Consider the following 21,539-nt stretch of genomic DNA (forward strand, 5'->3'; position numbering starts at 1 on the left):
AACAGAGAAAATATTTATTTATGTATACAAGTTAACACAGAGATACATCTACTGCAGAAAAATACTTTTATTTTTTTCAATTGCAACATTTCCACATCCAGGCTTTAAAGGTTTAAAAGCAAAAATATTCAAAAGTAAAAAGTTTAAAGTAAAATATGGTCTCTGTACAATAAATGTTGTTTATACTAGTATATAATACATAACAAAACACATGGTTTGCACTTGTGGTATATAATCAGTCATAGTAAAAAAGCCAAGTCTTAGTCTTTGAATGCACATACTAGCATCCCACACGCTGATGAATACACTAAAATATAAAGTGCATATCTTTTGAAATAGTCCTCCAGCACAAAAACAAACTTTTGATTAAACATGAGAATGATTGCATGAGGTAGGCTATACTACAACCATATGGATAAAAATAGTGCTGTGCCAATCAAGGTTTGTATTACTCAGATCAGTGAAGTTTGCAGTGAAAATGAGGGCAGGAGAACAGACATCAGCGCCCTTGCAAATTATACTGCAGTGGTTATTATAGTCTGCACTTAAGGCCGATTACCAGACTTAAAAATGACCGATTTCATAACCACTTAAAATGAGACAGTACAATGATGCTGGTTCCTAACATCATCGATTATGACTTTATTATTAACTCGAAAGTCAGTGACAAATTGACTAGTTGGTTTAGTAGTTTTACATGTGCCTCTGAGGAGGACAACACAGTACAGTGTACTCTTTGGCTGCTGTGCCAATGCGGGTAGGTGGGTATAGATTGCTGTTTCAACAGAAAGCTAAATTAACACAGTGTTTTTGCAGATGCTTTACTCCAAAGCACCATACAGTACAGTGCATTGAGATGTGTTCCCTGGGAATCGAACCCTTGCTCCACAACGCATGACCGATGGAGATACAGAAACACCACACTGTTCTTAGTTTAATACAACACCCTTGAGATGAATGAGTAATCCAGCTCCTGTGGCGGCTGCTTACGAGTCACAAAAAAAGAAATGCTGGAGAAAGGGAGAGACTTGAGTGGAAAACAAGGTGACCCCACATTGGGCAATGAGAAAAACCTACAATATTTGTTCTGTTTAACACAGTCACCGAGATGAAAAAGCTCAACGGTGCTTTCAAGGTCATGATGACCAATCAAAACTTGCTTACAGAGGTGACAACTTTAGGACTCAGCATTTTACCATTCCTCTATTTCCTTTACACCTACAGGCACAATGGCACTGATATGCATTTCCATGCACAGCAGACATAATAACAGCATAAAGTAACACAAACAGGTTTCTAAACTACACAACAAACATGCATTTCAGAGACAGTAACACATAAGTGAACATTTAGGGGCCGTTTCCCAGACAGGGTTTGAAATAATCCAGGACTAGGGCATTATACATTATAGTTTTCACAAACAAATCTTACATAATAACAATACTGGTGGGCATTCCAGGACAAAATGATGACACTGCCATTTGGTAAGATATTTCAGTGCAAGATGTTTTTAAAATAAACCAACTCTAACATGCATTGGGACTAGAATACACCCCATAAAAACCAACTAGACTAAAAAACAGACAGCACCTGACAAAAAAAAAACGACACAAGAGACCGGGCGCATTAGTAAAACTGAAGAGTTGCTATTTCAAGGCTGTCACCAGCAAATACAGAAAGTAGCAGCTTTGACACGCTGAACAGAGCAAGCAAATTAGTTTTACTTCTGCTCTATTATAAACTCACTCTCATACGCTGCAATCAGCAGAAGAATATTGTTGTTTTCTCTCTATATTTAAAGCTTTTCTTCAGCCAGGCTTAACCCAAATCACAGACACATAGATAAAGCCAAACCACTTTCTTGGAAAAAAGACACATCAGCCTCAAATACTCAAATCAGACCTTATCATATGTCATTTCAAGAACAAGGTAATACTATAAATACAAAATGTACACAGCAGTATACAGTGTAAACACACTGCTGTGAGTGATGATGTTTAATCTATTTGTTAAATCGGCCAAATCAAATTAGAAGTTCTGCCTGCAAAGCAGAAATGATTCCATACAACATTAATGAAATTAAAAATTTGGGGGGCTTCATAGATTTTGCACCAGTACAGTCAATTTAAGTGCCAAAAAGAAAAGGCCACGACCTAATTCAAATAAAGACACTATTAATGCTGTCGGCCATCACACATGTGCAGGCTGAACGAATTCACTGGTTCAAGGTTGCTGGGTGTTGAGGGAGTCTGCTTAAAATACCTCTAGGACGGGGTGGGTGAGAACTGAAGTGTGCTTGAAATGGGTCAGCATGAACAGGGACAGATGACATGAATGTGAACAGAAGGAAACAAAGTGAGTAAGGGAACGAGGGAGATGGAGAAATCCAGAGAGGAAAATAATGGAAGCTTGTGTTGACATGTCAGGGAAAGATCAAGCGGAAAAGTAGTCAGGTATAAGCCCACGTTTCTCCTTACATAAGCTAAACATACTTGGAGTGAACATATTTAAGTTTTCACACAGTTGTTTTTGCTTCAAAAACATGGTAAAGTAACAAACAAAACAGTTACAGACAATATTTGTGCATGTTTATGCATGACAACTTTTTAGTTGTTATAAAAATGTTAAATACATTACAGTAGTGAAATAGACTAAACCTCACAAGACTAGACACCACAGGTAACTATAACGCTGTGGTTGGTGTAACTTTCCTTCCACAGAATCTCTGTGAAATTTGATCACTAGCAATGTATTGATTGCATCAAATAACCATTGAGCTCTATGAGGACGAAGCAGCATTGGGAAGCTTAAACACTACTCTCACAGGATGCCCTTTAAGAGCCATGAGGCAGGTAGATTAATAAAGGGTGATTAACATACACGATAACAACAATACACTTCTGCGTGATAAATAATTTATAAGCGACTACATAAAAAAATTCAAACATTATTAAATGTTGTTGTCAGTTAGCCCCAGGATGCTTAGCAGCAATGAGCATTCTGAGCATAAATATTAGTAGACAGGTATAATTAGACCTAATGCTGAATCTCAGCTCTTAGATTTGATGAATATATCATGATAGTCTTCGCTATGATGTGTGACAACATCCCTTGTTGCACAAACAAAACTAAATTTGGTTTTGTGCTGGTGTAGGGCTGGACAATAATTCAATATCAATATATTTAGCTGTATATTTTTCCAATTGCAGCGATATGGTTTCTAAACAAATTTTGCGTTATTTCGATATACATTACAGCATCCAGTGGCCATTCACATGTCACGTCTAAAAAGGTGTGTTAAAGAGGGGGTCAAGGGGCTTCTTCCTTCCAAAGCGCGCTCCCATGGCGTCTTTCATAGCTAAGCAACCATGAGCCGCACTCTCCGGGACGGCATGGAAAATGGAATGCCTTACAGGATGTAAATCGCTTATCTGTACCTCGGATCATATCAATGTCACCATGCGATGGATTTATTTGCCTGCATGGGACTTTGGAGTGTTTGCCCAAAGAAGAGCTGTCACTCAGAAGTACGAGAAGGAGGTGCGGGGTTAGTTCGCATTAAAGGTGCAGTGTGTAATATTTAGAAGGATCTCTTGACAGAAATGCAAAATAATATACAAAACTATATGTTCAGGGGAGTATAAAGACCTTTTTTTTAAATGAACTGTTATGTTTTTATTACCTGAGAATGAGACGCTCTCATCTACACACACAGAGGGTCCCCCAACGTGGAAGTCGCCATTCTGTGCCGCCATGTTTCCACAGAAGCCCCTAACGGAAAAACTTTTTTTAAGCGTTTTAAGCGTTTTTTTAAGCGTTTGGTTGCAATTCACAACCTTACCACTAGATGCCGCTAAAATTTACACACTGCACCTTTAAGTCACAGCTTCCAATGGTGACACCATATAGAGAGTGAGAACATTCATTTTAACATTCATACCATTGTTCAGTCCCTCCAGAAAAACAAGATTATGGGATCGCATGATTCAACGCATAATCAGCCAAAGTTGCATTTTTTCAAATACACCGCACTTTCGCAGCATAAATTGCAGATTTCCGTGCGCAAAATATGCAGGGCTTGCCTGATTTCATAACCCTGCATTTTCGTAGCAAAAATCACATATCTAAGCAGAAAGTTGAAAAATGTTGCATTTACTTCACACAAGCGCAGCCATGTCCCCTGTTGCCATGGTAACGTTATGAAGTGACCTGATTATGTGACGTGAACATCATTGAAAAGCTGCAAAAGCTTCTGCAGTTTTTGAAAGTTCCCACAATTTCATCGCATAAAATTGCATAAATATCCAGAATATTCCATCGCATTTTTTAAAGAGTAACTAAACCCTAAACCAACTTTTTTTAGTTACTGATCTGTAAGAATGATGCTTTATTAGTGCTGTTCATTGATTTTAGTAAGTTTTTGACATTTGGATATAAAGTGTTTCAATACTACAATATCTGGTGTAAAAACGTCTGAGTGCTGCCCTCTTCAGGTTGAACGGTGGCCACTGCAGTTGAATTTTCCTATTGGATGTTGGGTCCAAAAAGTAACTCATGACGTAAGCAGGTTCAAGCTCACCACACCCTCGTTACGATCTCACCACACACTTGGTACGAGCTTAGTTCATCCCCTATATCTCTGTTGGGATCTGCCCACTTTTCTCGCATTTTTCAAATATTGCCAGTGGGTGGAGTCAGGCTCTGAACAGGGGTTTAGTTACGCTTTAAAGGTGCAGTGTGTAAATTTTAGCAGCATCTAGTGGTGAGGTTGCGAATTGCCACCAACGGCTCAGTCCACGGCTCACCATTCGCTTTTGAAATGAATAGAGACGCAACTGTAGGCACAAGGAGGCATATGGTTAACAAAGTTTGTCTGCTAAGGGCTTCTGTAGAAACATGGCGGTACAAAATGGCGACTTGCATGTAAGGGGACCCTCGTTGTATATAGATAAAACGTCTCATTGTAAGGTAATGTAAGGTCTTTATACACCACAGATAATATATTTATGTATATTACATTGCATTTCTGTCAAGAGATCCTTTTAAAAGATACACACTGCACCTTTAAGAAAACGTGCCGCAAGTTCAAGGATTTTTGCTGCAACAATCACAAAAAACTTTTTTTCTGGAAGGTCTGATTATTGCGATTTATAAAAAAGTTTTTCTGGAAGGACTGATTATTACGATTTATACCGCAATGCCTGAAATTTAGACAAAAATATTATATAGTATTAGAAATTTAGGCCATATTATCGAGCCCTATGCTGGTGCTGTAAAACACAAAAGGCAAAGTGGTAAAATAGGTATACAAACAGTGCATCTGGGTGCGATCATGATTGTGTAATTAAACTTCTAATTTTCTCTTTTTTCCTCTATTAAACTTAATGGTGTCTTATAATTAAGAATTTAATAGCTGGTGCCATGACTCATTCCTTAATTCAGCTTTATTCAGCCCTGATTGCCATTATTAAATAATGTGACCTTACTTTGGCTCCTGTATAAAAAGACTGCAAGCCCAAATTCTACCCTGTAATCTTTTCGGCTTTAGGTTTAGTAGGAGGGGAAAACCCAGCAAGCTCCTCCCCACATACACCAAAAGCTCCTCCCCCTACAACTAACCCCTCCTCTTCACCCTCCTGTGCAGCCGCTTGCGAAAGCTGAACGTGGTCTCTCTTGTTTATAGAACCCATCTGATCGGTCCGTTCTAGTTTGCGGTGCTTACGCATCTCCGGAGGAGGGTCTTTCATGGTAAAAACATCCTTGATCCGCTCCATGCATATGTTAGTAGCCTCCCGAGTCTCTCTTGAAAGCTGTGACAGACTGAGAAAGCCATGCGGAAGGTCATCCACGACACACAGGGTCACCGGCTGGCCGATATTTCGCAGTCGTTTGGCAAACATCACAGAGTCGTCCAGCATGGGGTCAAGATGACAGGCCTGATTAAAAAGGAGGAGATATGATGATGAGAACAGCAACCATTAAACACAACAAGCTAACACCAATCTTCTTAAACATATCAATGAGTCTTTGCTCACTCTTACCACTATGTGTACAGGAGGGAGACCCTTTAGCATGCTGTCTGGAGCCAGAAGGGGTGACATGTAGGGGTTCCTGACGATAGGCGAATTTTGTACCGTCATTTCTGCCAACTGCTCTGAGCGCAGAGGCTCAAAGTCCACTGGAAACTCCCGGGGGTTCTCAGAGTCCTCCTCGCCACCAGGAGGCGGAATGGCCACTGACGAAAAGGACTCTGACACGACAGGATCCACTTCTTTACAGAGGAAGAAACTCACGTCCCCTGGCTAAAAGAGATGTGAAGATAAATGGGACTTAATAAAACGCAAATGGGTAGAGGTTATATCCACGACAGATGAACACAGTGACGCATCTCCATTACCTTAGCAGTTCTAAATCCAATTTCTTTTCTCTCTCCATAATATTACTCCCTTAATGAGCATTATGGTACACTGGCCATATCTCTAATTTCCATTTTGATGGAAACGGAATGGATGAGATGACTCATTTGAGTCAGGCAGTAAAAATTAACACTTCGTATTATGCAATTATTCACACGTCTGATGTCGTCGTATCATGGGATTCTCTAGGGGATTTTCAAACACGGTTGCACAATTGCATGCCAAATCCAGTCCGCAGAGTGAGATCATTGCTGCAAAACTTTCTGCATGTTCTCAGTGCTTCAAAGCCAGAATTAACGCTTGGTACTCACAAAAAGAGAATAACAATTTACTTTGAGCTAATAAAATGAAGCTGTGTTACAAGGCCAATTCACTCTGTGCATTAGACGGATGCTTATGCTCACAACCTCAACTCTACGGGGCAGTTTTCCAGACGGGGTTTAGATTAATCCAGGACTTATATTAGGACATTTAATTCGTTTCTACAAACTTATCTTCCAAAAAACAATACTGGTGTGCAAAACACCAGGACAAAACAATGGCACAATATATGTTAGGAAGTGTAAGTGCAAGATGTTCTTAAATTAAGGCAGCTCAAACATGCTGACTAGGATAAACAATGTCTGGGCAACCATCCGTACATGTCCAATTTTAACATATCAAACTCTACTCAATGTTTGCCACAAGGGAAATATTATACTATTTAGGAACATATGTGCAAGATTCTCACTAACAATAGGGCTGTCTATTACCTACTGTAAATATTCAGGGTTCCCACACCTTAGTTAACTTCAAATTCGAGGACCTTTCAAGGACTTTCCAGGTCCAGTACCCTCACATTCAAGGACTTAATGTGGGGACACATTTCAAGTGAGTGCAAGGTTACATCGTGTTACCTTTTAAGATACATTATTACAGTTCCCTTTCGAAGCAACTCACTGCGGTGACACTTTGGGGACGCCTCCAGGGGTAAGTGCGTCAATGTGTATATCAAATTCAACTAATGGTGAGGCTTAACGACAAAGCCAGGTGACGCGGGAGCCAGGAAGTATATCGCTATTCAAAACATTGCCAAAGACAGCGTTACAGGGACGCAGGAAGTATGGCAAAAGATACGCAGCGTCTCGTTCCCTTCTCAGGGAACAACAGTTACATAACCTGAGATGTTTTATGTGTCAAACACAACTACGCAAAAAAGCATTTTGGTATGAATCAACATTCGCATACAGAAGATATAAGCATTTAAACCAAACAGTTTAGCATGTGTGCTTAAAAAGTCTAGAATTATTATGGATAATATGGATTTTTTTTCAGAAAACTTCTTGCATGAAATAGATTCAAGCACTCTTAATGACCTGTATCTATGTATATATTTTCAAAAACTTCCAAGGCCTTGAATTTTTCCCCCCAGATGCACAACATTCAAAGATTTCAAGGACCCGTGGGAACCCTGAATATTATGCCGGACTCGTTTAATTGTTGCAGTCTGGGTAATTTTCGCTTGGATAGCAAATTAATCGGTGCAAAAATTAGCGTATGTTTGACACACACTCACAATGCTTTTAGAAAAAAGCAAACACAGCAGCCGATGGATGTGGTGTAGCAGATATTGGCATCCTTTCAGAATGCAAATCAGCCTAATGATTAATATGACTCACTGTTACAGCGAGAGACCTTCGAGACCGCAGAAGCTTTGGGGATGCAATAAAAACAGAAATTAGATTTAAGCATTTAAGCAACACAAAGAGTTCATACCTTGCTCTCAGGTGTCAGGGTGATGTCAAGGATGGAGCTGTGGTTGGCCGTGTTGGCGGAAAGATGATTGGCATTTTTTTCATCACTGGGGTTGCTGTTCATGTGGATGCCCAAGTCTTGGCATGTTTGACTCTTTATAGAGACTTTCTCCAGAGAGTACTTCGATTCAGCAGGCACCGGAGGATCTGCATGCGCAGAGGTCAGAGATGCCTCTGATACGCTCTGTCTAACTGAATCTAGAAAGAGGTGACAAAGTAAAGGGCAACAGTGAAAGAGTGAAGAGAGATGGTCTGGATGTCACTCAATTGGTGATGTGGGTGTCTTGAATTCAAGTCACGTCAGGTCAAGTCAAGTCAATTTGCCTTAATACCTCATTTACAGATATTGACTGATGTCCCTGCTGATAAAAGCAGCTTAAAGTGGTTAGTGAGTCTTAAAGACTGGCCAAGAAGATGGCTGGTCGGTTTGATGGTTTTAAATGGGAACTTTTTAACTGGGCAGACTGGGAAAAGAGCTAAATCAGCCACCGTAGAAAGGTTTTGGCTGTTTTTTAAAGAGCCAGTAAGATGCCAATTTTAAGTGTCTTATCACTGTTTATAAGTCCCGGACAACAGGTTTAAATGCATGCAAGGTCAAAAAACACTGTAATTTTCTCAAAATATATATTTAAAATTACCCCATTTCTCAGAGATCCCCAAACGATTCGTGTGAAGCTGTTCAACGACTCAGTCTGCCTAAACCCCACCTTTAAGTAGCCTACTCTGCTCTGATTGGTCAACTAACAGAGTCACAGCACAGACCACTGATCAGTGGCACAGACCAACAATAGTGCAACATGTATTGACCTAGTGCTAACATGATTTATTGAGAAGACATTATCGACATCAATACACATCATTCATCAATAATCAATAAAACGAGCAATAAAAGCAATAAAAACGATGATAGAAACTAACATTTTAATTATGTAGCTATAGTCATACTTACAGGTTGTGGTTAGGAGACGCATGTTGTTCTAAATAAAGTGGCTACTGAACCATCTTTCATTGCCAAACGTATAGTAAATCCCTCTGTGAAAAAATTATTTTAACCACTAATTCTTTACAGCCAAAGGTCTAGTAAATCCCTCCATGAAAAAGTAATTTTAACCACTGATTCTTCACAGCCAAACGTTTGGTAAATCCCTCCGTGATTCTTCACAGCCAAATGTTTAGATTATCTAGGGATGGGACGATTACCGGTTTCACGGTTAACCACGATAAAATGTCCTTGCAGTTAGTATTATCGTTTAAAATGTAATTATCATTAAAACCGGGTTTGATTACCGTGATTTTAAAAACTCGCGGTAAATCCTGTCCAGCCAGAATCAGTTTGACGCAGGCGCGCACATGCAACATAGTTTTTTGCACAAGGCGGCATTTAAGGGTTAATGTATTGTATTCATTCACAGTAAACTTATTAGACAGATTAATTTTTTTTACCACAGAAATAATTTCAGAGACATTAAATAATAAATAGTGATTTTCAAAAATAAAACTTTTTTAAAATGGTTTTCAGCATGTGTATCAGTTCTTTTTGAACATTTCATTTTAACAAAACCATGATAATATTGATAATTGTGATAACTTTGGTCACTATAATCATGATATGAAATTTTCATACTGTCTAATCCCTAAGCATATCCCTCCTTGAAAAAGTAATTTTAACCACAGATTCTTCATATGTCTTCATATAAGGTGGAGATTATTATGCAAAGTGTTCTTATTACGTGGATAAAGTCAGGCAGGAGATTCAATCCATATGACGACTCGTTTCAACGATTCAGAGTCGACTCCCTACATTAGAAGCCAATAACTTTATTAATCGTGCACTTTTTGGTTAAACTACTTTGCACATCGTTTACATTAATGGAGAGCTACATTGCACACTGCAATACAGGTCATTTTCGATTTTGGATCGGTGTGGCTCTTTATTTTTTTTAAGGACAAATTCACGTTTTATAGTTTTGTTAAAATAGCTTTTATTAGAAATTAGCAGCAGAAAAAAAGTAATAGTGGTGAAACGAGAACCATAAACTAAAGTTTTTCATGAAGAAAAAAGAAATTCCTCATATAATCTCATATCGCTGGAAGAGCACAGAAGCAATTCCTAAAACAAATACGATAAAAGTCATAACTTGAAAGAAAAAATAAATAATCAAAGGATATGACTTTTAAAATGGGGTGGGGACCCTCACACAGACATTGGTGGAAGCTGTTGGCGAGGGAACAGTTGCCAGGGAGAGGTAAAGCATGTGACTAGCTGATGTGAAGTATGTGTGGCATTATAAAGACTGAGGACACTCAGGAAAATATTAGGGCCACTTAAACTGCCACAAATTAATACACACTCATACAACACAAACAGACACAATAGCCCCAAAGTAGCTTTACCACCCACAGCCATAATCTTGTGAAAACCGATTTTCAGCTACAAAAACGGTGTTAGTATAGTGAATAATGAATTCAGGGCTATCATAAAGCAATTAGAATAGTTTATGTTGTGTGTCACACCACACTAATGATGCCTTTTAGCCACACTGCATTGACATCCTGCACAACCCATCTCTTTTTCTCTCTGTGTGAGCTAATGAACTCAAATGATATGAGATCTTGGGTTGATAGTAGCCCATTTAAACCACTGACTTAAAAACAACAACAACCATTTGGCACAACACAGCATTTGAAGCCATTATTAAGGACAACTTTGATGGAGATGGCTATTATGAGCCTGTAATGCAGTTTGAATACAATATAAGAATTTTTCATTTTGACTTTCCTACAATATTCATTTAATGATGACCATCACCTTTGTAATGAAGAAATAGTTCTGCAGGAGCTGATCAAAGCATTGAGGCGAATTTAAAACACCAATACTGGAATATTGTAAATAAATTCCACTGAGCCGAGACAGAAAAAACTAATACAAAAGAAACGCATAACTGAAATGCACTGTAAAGTCGGTTTAAATAATAGCGTCTGCCAAATGCTTAAAGTTTCACTTCCACTGTAAACAACAAACGATGGCCGATAAATCAGAAGTCATGCATTCCCTATGAAGAGCCGCGAAGGGGATGTGTGGGGTGCCGACCATCTGTTGAAGAATACTTTTCCGATCCAATTGGAGCTTAGTTTGGATGCGTTAACAACTTGAACTTGTGCGATTAAGTTTAACTCTTTCCCCGCCATTGACGAGATATCTCGTCAATCAAGAGAAAACGATTCCCCGCCAATGACGAGTATTTCCGTCTTTCCGCAATACCGCTATTATCCACTAGGTGGCAACTTCCGCAACTTTTTAAAACCGGAAGTATTGCCCTATGACAAGCTGCTGCATGTCCGTGTCTGTTTTAAAGATCGCTCTGAATGGGATCTCTATGAAAAGTCCGTCACAAAAATGGAATTATCTCTGCTTTTTGCTCAAAATGTGGTGTTTTTGCAGAAGCCTACTCATATTCAAAAGCTGATTACAAAAGAACTACGGAAGGTAGGATGAAACGTTTTTTTTTGTTTGAAAGCAGAGGGTCTGTTCTTTCATTTGGTACATTGTATGTTTATATATTTGAAGAAGAACATTTTCTGCAAGGCATTAAACTTTTGTGAAAATCATGAAAAACGCTGGCGCTGGCTGGCAACTTTTTAAAAAAATGCTGGTGGTGAAAGAGTTAAGAGAAAACATTTGCATTAAAAAACGTGTTTCTGACGAGGTTTTATGTTAATTTGTAATACTGCGACTATTCACTAATTGCCGCACTTACCCAATTTATGAAAAATGGAAGCAAAAAATTATTTACTAATTTGAATCTGATCTCTAACAAAATTCTTTCAGCTCTCAGCAATTATTTTAGCTTTTTGCTAAAAAAAATATTTTTGAAGAAAATTCCCATATTTAAGTATGAAACGTTTTTTTTCCCCGTTTTGTTTGTTTGTTTGTTTGTTTATTGTTTGTTTGAAAGCAGAGGGTCTGTTCTTTTCTTTGATATATTTGTATCTATATTTGTTTTTAGAAGAAATTTTTCCTGAAATGCATTTTGTGAAATTTTGTAAAAAAACACAAAAATGGTGGCGGGCAACTTTTCAAAAAAGTATAGTACGCATAGATTAGCCTTCAACGAATGATGCATTAAACTTAGACAACAAAGACAGAGTTAACGGCAGCTTAATTTCGGTGATGTTTAGGCAAGTTCAGTCTGCACATGCTCAGACATCCAATTTTTCCAAACACCATCTGTAGGTCACGCACCACAAGACCGAGAGTGAGTTCGGAAACTACCACATATAGCTCTGAACAAATGGCAATTATCACCATGAAGCCAATTATATCAAGCAAAGCAGAGTGCTACGAGGGATTCGTGTGCGTTAATTTAAACCTAATTAAAACAGATCAAATAATTAGCCAGCTGTACAATTACAAAGACATCATCAGAGGGTAGGCATTATGATCATTAAAAAGACATTTTGATAAATGCTGTTGAAGGCACGCTCAATGCACAGAGTTCGAAAACACGGAAAGCACTGTTTCACTTGTATACCTGCACTTCCTCTATCTAACAAGGAATGGATCCAGTTGGTGGCCCCCTGTTTGAAGTCTCTGAGAAGCAGGGCAGTGTCTCTGCGCACCATACTCAAAGTGCTCAAAGTCTCCACCTGCTTTTCCACCTGTGGCTCTGTACCTAGATACACAGCAGAGACAAATAATGATTATGTTCAGTGTATATGAAAAAGTAATAATATTGTATCATTTGGTTGAAATCACAACAGAGAACACACATCCTCCGCTGTTCTTTGAGTACTAAGTACTTATATTTGCCAGTGAACTACAACAATACCGATACAGTTCACTGGGAATGTACCATGGGCCGCTGATTTGACTTTGTCCTAGCTATGATAGAAAACAGTACTAATCGAATAATTTACGATGACATACAAACCTATTAATCTATTTCTCATGTGCGTGGCTTCACTTAACTTAACTTGTTAAAATCATTCATCTTCATTAAAGTGGCTACCCTCGCTAAACGGACTGCGAAACTTTTACCAGCAATAAATTATGCATCAGCCCTGACGTTCCAACTCACAACACCGTTTGTCATAAATTCCATTTAAGACTGTACCTGCATATGCGCTGAGGCAACGTGAGAGCACACTGAGGGGCAGCAGAGGGTCCATGAGGGTGAGAAGACGGGAGGGCGAGGCATACGCGGTGAGGAGGGTGGCAGGGTATGCGGCCACGATACCATCTGGCATACGCACGCCATGAGAAGCGGCCCTCATTGACACGGTCAGAGACAGGTTTCCCCCTGCGCTGTCACCAGCCAAACACACACGCTCGCCAGTCCAACCTGAAGAAAGGCAGAGAATAACAGCAGGGGTTTAGGAAGAAACATACTCGGATTAGGAAATTAAGTAGGAGTGATAAACCGATCAAATAAAAATGATTTAGCGAAACAAGAGAGTCAGGAAGATGAATAAACTCTATATTCTTGACTGTAAATGAGGTCACTCATACACTCTGCCTGCCTTGCTTTTCACACCAGTGACACCCAAAGAGAGTTATTAGCAGCATGTGATCCACGGTGTGATGCTGAGATAGATAGCAGAGGTGAGAGAACATTGAATGATGAATATGTTTACGCTGCTGTAGTCAGACTTGAGTGTGATCTGAGTTTCAATAAGCTTCATAACACCTTTGTTCCCTGTGGGATCTCGAAATAAGCACGGCACAGCAGTTTGACTGATCATGAAGTTGGTTGATTTCTATTGTCTTGTACCTTAATCAGTTTTCCCATGGACTAATTCAATTACTTATTGAAATTTAAATTAATAATATAAAGAGTAGCTCTGCGAATCATCTGGGATGACTAATTATAAAAAGAATGTGATCAAAAATATTAATGTCAACTAACAATTCATGTCACCTGACATGTACGCAAATTGTAAGCAATTCAAGCTTATAAGGGCAATTTTACTTCCCATTTACATCTCACGTGTAGCTCAAAAACTCATTATTAAAATGCAGACAGCAAGCATCACAGGTGTGGCAACTTTTCGGTCTCTATTGTGAAGCCAACACAGAAGTGACTTAAACTGAAATTCAACAACACCACAAGAAAGTCAATCTCATAGACCCCCCCCCACCACCAATGTTATAATGCCCAACTTTACTGCAGAAATGTATTATGGTACAAAAAGTGTTTGGTCTAGGTTGCTTATTTTGTCCTTCGTGACAACTATGAGGGAGTGAATGTGAACTTATCCGTTTAAATTATATGAAGCCTTAAATTTCTGTAAATTAAGGACGTGGCCACTTAAGTGACAGGTAACATGACACTGCGGTCACTACTGTTGAGGTAGGCAGGCGTGGTCTCAGGCAGCAACCAGGCACCAGCCTCCACCATTTTTGGTTATCCGCGAGTAACATGCTACGAAGATGGCTTTTCCTACAATCCTACAGGCATTACGCTTTTTTTATGCTGGGTTCACACCAAATCTACCACATCTAGTTTGTCGCTTGAACATCTTGAATGCATTTGCGCGTCTATAGCGAAATAGATGCGCGTAAAAAGCAAGCATTTGAAGCGAAATTGACACGTGTCCGAGGCAAAATCCGCTTCTTGTGGGAGGAGCAAGGAGTGATTCCGGGCTGGCCTGCCGCCACAGCAGCAAGCAGTCTACTGATTGGTTAATGCGGCACAAATTGACGCCAAAGTTCAAATTTTTTCAACTCGGGCATCAGACGCAGATTTGCGTCATTCGCCCAAACTGGACGGGCTGCGCTAAACACCTCATTCGCGCCGCGAGACCTCCAGATGCGTGTAAACACATCTTTACATTGACTTAACATAAAAATAATTTGTGCCAGACGCTCTATTCGCGTTTGGTGTGAATGCAGCATTACAGTCTTTAGGGATAAAGACAGAGGAATAGATGTCTCTAAAAAGAATGCACTCTGCATATTTTTTTTTTTACCGTGGTATTGCACTAAACATTTTTTCAACCTTTTATATTGTGGCAAAACAAAATCACCTTTATGAATTACTTTAAGCAAAGTCAAAAATATTGATATATATTACGTATTGTCAAAAAACAGAGATAAAACAACAAAAAAGTGCAGATAGAATAATTGTGTGTAAAGGACAGAATGAACCAGACAAACTGGATTACAAAATGACCAGAAATTGGCTTTTTGATTGGAATTAAATATAATTTAAACATACTGAATTCCACTGAAAGACCCTTTCTGTCTATTTAGTGTTTCATCTGCAACAACAATATAATATTACGGAGCCCCTAAGGGAACATAGAGCAAAAATTAAATAAAGTTAAGTTTCGCGTGTGCACGTGAAACTATCGTAGATTTTATCATAGATTTTTTTTACTCCAATGTCACCTTAGGGGCTCGGTACAATATCTTTATCCTCATTTAAGATTTATTTATATTATGCAGTGAATGGTGATGAATTTGATTTATTAATAGACATAAAATGCAATTTGTTTAATTACTTTTTTAAATTGATTGACAGCTTTAATTAAAAGCAGTCTGGGAGATGGATGAAATGGCATTTATCAGCAGTATCCTTTCAATAATATGGATTAGTCTTCCTAACGGTTCATTAAGGAGGAAAGACTACAGATACATAGAGATAACAATGACTGACTCTTGCTGCATGTTTTAAGCAAATATAAGCAGAGGTTACTCCTCTTACCCAGTAGATTGTGGTTCTTGATGGCCCAGCAGTAGGCATAAAAGCATTCCTCCAAAGCCCGGGGAAATGGAGCCTCAGGAGCCAGCGAGTAGTCCACTGAGAGGATGGGTGCATTCAGGTCTTGAGACCAGCCCCTCAGATAGGGCTGGAAAAAAAACAGAAGTAAACAAACATGATGATAACAGTCAGACATGATGACAGCTACCATGCAGGCAAGCACAAACGTTATTTAAAGGTGCAATGTGTAACTTTTAAAAAGATCTCTTGACAGAAATGCAATATAATATACATAATTATATTATCAGCAGTGTATAAAGACCTTATACGATGACCCGACATTTTGTATTACATTTGAATGAGAAGTTTTATCTACACATTCCGCAGGTCTCTTACATGGAAGTCACTGTCATGTTTCTACAGAGCGTGTTTAATTACCACGTTATCTCAGACGACATGTTTGTTCTGTGGCGGCTACCATAGCTTCTCTATGTGTTTTGAAATTGAGGGGTGAGCTGTGGACTTAAGGGCTCATTATAGTTGTTTAGGTCCAACGGGCATAGCCACAACGGCGTAGGTTACACGTCGGTCTTCATTTATACTTTTGCGTCATCGTCCGTGTAACATGCAAACACACATGCAAACCGCTGGTAGGCAGTATCCATGCATGTTACCACAGTAGCAGCGCGACCCAGAGTCCTGCACGGGTCCATTTTTGGAGATCTGCTCCCGCCCGTACCCGCAAAGTTCAACACCAGATCCGACCCTTCACCCGTGATAATATCAAAATGAAATCTGCACCCACCCAGACTCGTTAATATTTGGCCCGTTACCTGACCCGCACACGCATAAATCACACACCCTAAAATCATTCCAATTAACTCTTTCCCCGCCATTGACGAGATATCTCGTCAATCAAGAGAAAACGCTTCCCCGCCAATGACGATTATTTCCTTCTTTCCGCAATACCGCTATTATCCACTAGGTGGCGCCCTTCCGCAACATTTTAAACCCGGAAGTATTGCCCTATGTCCGTGTTATAAAGTTCGCTCTGAATGGGATCTCTATGAAAAGTCCGTCACAAAAATGGAATTATCTCTGCTTTTTGCTCAAAAAGCTGATTACAAAAGAACTACTGAAGGTAGGATGAAACAGTTTTTTTTGTTTGAAAGCAGAGGGTCTGTTCTTTCATTTGGTATATTGTATGTATATCAATTTGAAGAAGAACATTTTCTGGAAGGCATTAAACTTTTGTGAAAATCATGAAAAACGCTGGCTGGCAACTTTTTTTTAAAAACGCTGGCGGGGAAAGAGTTTATTTTTTATCTCGTACATCTCAAGTTGCACGTGTAATGGTAATGTAGACATACAAATATTGCACATACTTTCATTTGCGCTACTACCTGCCGGCACGGAGTTAGTTATCCGCCCGCATCCCCGCCCCGTGAATTTTAGGCATGTCACAATCCACCAGTTTTAGACACTTTTATGCGAGTATTCACGGATACCTGACCCATTGCAGGACTCTGGCGCGACCGTCAATGAAGAAGCAGCTTGGTTTACCCATAAATGAACAAGAAACAGCAGCTCACTCCTCAACTTGGCCCATCTTTGTTCTCACCGTCGCAAACGGAAATACCTTTGACACAGTTATTTAACCTAACCAGAGGGGTTCTAGTGGACCAATCACAGTGCTTGCGGTCCGCGTAGAACTGACACGCTGTTAAAAATGTGTCAAAGTGCACGTCAGGCTACACAGAGGCTACGGATAACCTACGGCATAGACCTTATGTACAACTATAAATTGGACTTTAGCTATTGGTTGCAATTCGCAATCTCACCTCTAGATGCGCTAAAAAACCCACACTGGACCAAACACAAATTCAGAGTGGACTATCAAGTCAAACCTTCTGACTAAAGATCTACATTTTCTAAACTGCTTCTCCAGCTCACAAACCTAAATCTTTTGTAAAACGAATAAACACTAAGGGATTGAATTTTTCTAAGAAAAAATAGTTTCTATACTAAAGAGTCTGTCTCTCTCTCTCAGTTTTGTAGTTTAAAGGCATGATGTGTGCTGACACGCATCACAACATGTTCCTCTTACTGCCAGTTATATTTTTTTCCACTGCCATTGTCAAGTGTGGTGCGTTCAAGCAGCTAATGCATTGTGTCAAGAATGCAAGCTCCCACTGGCGCGTGTGTCACAAAAGGTACATTTCGCATGAGTCTGGTGTTAACCGAGACTTAGAGGCACATTTAAACACAACTGACCATTATCTTATTGCACATGCAAAGAATCTATTCTCATATGCAAGAGAACAGATGCTATTTATAACCCTTGAAGGAAAAACCACAAGTCCCCTGCTTTGGGACTGCTACGATGCTCTGGATGAATGTCTGGATGGTTGCTCAAAAAGCCCAGCTTGTCAGATAATGAAGGTGTAAGGAGGAGATACCTCGTGTGATTTGGAAGTTTGTGCCACAAAACCTCCTCCGTGGAAGTGCACCAACAGCCAGGGTGAAGGAGGACTGCGCTTAGTCTTCAGGCTCAAGGAAATTGAGATGGGACCTCCCTCTGAGCGACACATTGCTAGTAATTTCTCACTGTCCTAAAGAGACAAATACCAACATGAAATGAAATTGATTATAAACAGCACATGAATTACAACAAATGACAGACACAGCGGTGCGCCTGCAGAACCGTGAAGATTATTTAATTGTGACAAGCTGCTGAACAATGCTTCATTTCAAGTTCTTTGTTAACTTCTCAGTGCAAACTTACAAGCAGATTACTCATTCTCACCCCACACAAAAGCCAAACCCTCTTTTAGACAAGAGAGTCAAGTAATTAAATCTCACATCCAGCGTGGCTTTTAAATAAAACATGTTTGTGCCGCTGCTTGATCAATAGGAGTTCAAAGTATGTGAACTAAAGGCATGTAAGCTTTTTAAAAGACTACTGCATCTTAGTCATCTACATCGCACCTAATTCAAGCCCTCTCCCGAGACCGAGAGGTATATAAGGAATTAAAGAGCTTTAGGTAAAGGATAAAAGGAGACATGGCACTTATCGCGAGCTCGAGCGCTAACTACACCTCATTTACGACCTGTGGCATGGTTATTCATTCCTCCCTATCTGAGCGTATTTATTTATTTACAGGTGAGATAAAAACAGGCAGGGAAGAAAACTAAGTGTCAAGAAAAACAAATCTAATTACAATTCAGATGATAAGCATCACTTGAGTTTGTGAGCAGAACAGGTTAGACTATTATGATTTTAAGGCGAATTAAGTTGTTGTTAGTACCTGTCCTTCTCTCAGCTCATGAGAGATCAATCTCATCTGCACAGGCCCCAAGCCAATGTGAGATGTGGGAGGAGACACAGTCACTGTGCGGGTGGGATTCGATGCCAACGGCAGATCGAAGGGCACAGGAGGGACAGAAAGAGCTCGATTCACCTTCACCTGTGTGGCCGTCATACACACCAGACTCTTGAGAGGGAGAAAGAAAAGAAGAGGAGATAAAGCGCAGATGAATTTCAGCTTTCATTACTATGCAAATTGAACTTTACTAAAAGACGGTCTGCGAACTCCATATGAGAGCTGGCAGGTTATTGCCTTCACATTGTCAGTAAAATGCTGAGGTGTGATCTGGCCAGATCTAGCAGTAAGATGGAATATTAATGTGACCCTGCTTGTGAAAACTCAATTTTTGTGATTTATACATGAAATCATCCTACATAATGTAAAGAAGATACTGTGATAACCTTGATATCAGTAATATTTAATATGCTAAATGACGTCTGGTGTAATTTGACTTAAAAGGAAGTGGTCTGGTGTTAAAGGCATACTTGGTGGTGGTGGTTGTATATATATATATAAACAGAGTGGTTGGAAAACACCTCCTGTTTTAAAAGCAAATCAAAACCCACTGGGGCAAAGTGTAGATGTCAGCTCAAGGATATTGTGTGTCATATTTCTGCTGTCTTTCTATGAGTGCAAAGCGAGACAGATAATAAAACTGACCGACAGAACTTCCGTCTCTGTAATGTTCCAGAATGTCTTCCAAAAATGAACGTCCAGGTTCTGAGTGATGCGTTCATACTCCTGACCTCTGAGTTCAGGGTCAATAGCATATTTCCCAGAGGTGAAGAACGAACTGGCTGCTACCCCTTAGAGAAAGACAGACAAATAGACAGCCATTAGTATGTAAATCAGATGCATGCATATTGTCACGGTTTTTAACTTCTGGTCTGTGTTTGTTAATCAATCTGGCTTGTGGCTAAACTGACCTCTGAAATAAATATTTTCGGTTTTCTAAAGACGAGGGGAAATGGTAAACATGGGTCACCGCTGTGCAAAGAGAGGTTTGGCAGCCAGGCATGAATTCAAGGATCTATAGCTAGCATTGTATAGATTAGTTTGTGTAGTAGTTGATATGCTTTAGCTATGATTTGAATTAAGGATATTTAATTTGCTTGTTATTAGACATAACCTACTCTAAAATGACTGTTGTTATTGATTATTTGCAGAAGTCTACTGGAAGTTAAGTTTGGGCCACAAAAGCTTTTGCACATTTTGGAATACAGAATCAGAAAATACAGAATCAAAAGTCAGAAACAAAAGTTTATTACTTATTAACTAAAAGCTCAAAAAACAGCTACATGCATAGACAAACCTTAAAAGAATCCGACAGGGTGGTAAACATAAACTGCATTAGCATTCAGTCTTGATTTTTTTATTCTTACACTGAAGCTACACAAAATTGATCTTTATAAAGCAGCAATAGTTAATCTACCAGCAAAACTCAGTTCAGGTTTGGGAAGGACACAAGTTTATCTCATCCACACAGTCCTCCGTAAGAGCTACTTACCATATGGTGCAATATCTCCTGCCTCCACTAGGGTGCAGCATTGAGTACAAGAGACAATATTAGATTGCCTCTGAGGGTCAGTGTATTTGACCTTTAATTAAACAAATACTCTGTGGAGCACTTTTTTTTAAATTGTCAATGCAAGCATTTAGGTTGGATCCTTGTAGTTTGTCCCAAATCTAGTGAATATGGCTCCGAGAGTGTCAACCAAATGAAATTTCAATTTCAAAAAATAGTTTTAACTGACCTATTCCAGACTGGTGCTTCTTGTAGTTCTCTCCAAAAGCAACCAGGCCTATAGTAATTGACTGAAGGGATGGACGAATGGCAGGAGTAAACTATCAGAGAGAAGAGAAAAGTAGTAAAAATTAATTACAGATTTACAAAAACTGGCAAGATTTTTAATGCCAGCTTAATGTTGTATGTAAGACTGTAAGAATGCAAGACTTAATTCACATATGCATGCTTTATACCAGCATTTCCCAAACCTATTTCAGGACAGTGAACATTTTGGATCCCTTCTACATCTGACCCCATTAGTTCCCATATTGGAGTATATAGTGATCATCTTGGAGTATATAGTGATGAGCTTATGAGTGGATTCAGGTGGGTTTGAATAGGAAGATGGAAAATGGGTAATGCTGGGTACACACCAAAAGATAATTGGGCTGATTTTGGTGCGATTTCCCCCCCTTCTGACAATCCTAGCTATGTCCCGATTATCTTGATGGTTCTACAGATTAATTTATCAG

The 21,539-nt window shown here is 39.3% G+C and overlaps 1 protein-coding gene across 4 annotated transcripts in view; it reads right to left on the reverse strand.

The window, feature by feature from the left end:
- lipeb (lipase, hormone-sensitive b) overlaps window positions 1-21,539 on the reverse strand; it is a 28,849-nt gene continuing 7,310 nt past the window's right edge. For 2 of the 4 annotated variants that reach the window (XM_055210080.2, XM_055210078.2), the window contains 11 exons: window positions 21,035-21,125; window positions 20,788-20,814; window positions 19,941-20,086; window positions 19,221-19,406; window positions 18,372-18,524; window positions 15,916-16,060; window positions 13,324-13,551; window positions 12,742-12,882; window positions 8,172-8,407; window positions 6,042-6,302; window positions 1-5,936 (listed from right to left, as the gene is read on the reverse strand). In XM_055210080.2, the coding sequence (XP_055066055.2) occupies window positions 5,523-5,936; window positions 6,042-6,302; window positions 8,172-8,407; window positions 12,742-12,882; window positions 13,324-13,551; window positions 15,916-16,060; window positions 18,372-18,524; window positions 19,221-19,406; window positions 19,941-20,086; window positions 20,788-20,814; window positions 21,035-21,125 (2,028 nt within the window). In that variant the 3' untranslated portion in view covers window positions 1-5,522. The remainder of the gene's footprint in view (window positions 5,937-6,041; window positions 6,303-8,171; window positions 8,408-12,741; window positions 12,883-13,323; window positions 13,552-15,915; window positions 16,061-18,371; window positions 18,525-19,220; window positions 19,407-19,940; window positions 20,087-20,787; window positions 20,815-21,034; window positions 21,126-21,539) is intronic. The other 2 variants (XM_055210081.2, XM_055210079.2) reach the window with 1 other exon arrangement.

Source organism: Misgurnus anguillicaudatus, chromosome 10 (assembly GCF_027580225.2).
Source record: "Misgurnus anguillicaudatus chromosome 10, ASM2758022v2, whole genome shotgun sequence".
NCBI lineage: Eukaryota > Metazoa > Chordata > Actinopteri > Cypriniformes > Cobitidae > Misgurnus > Misgurnus anguillicaudatus.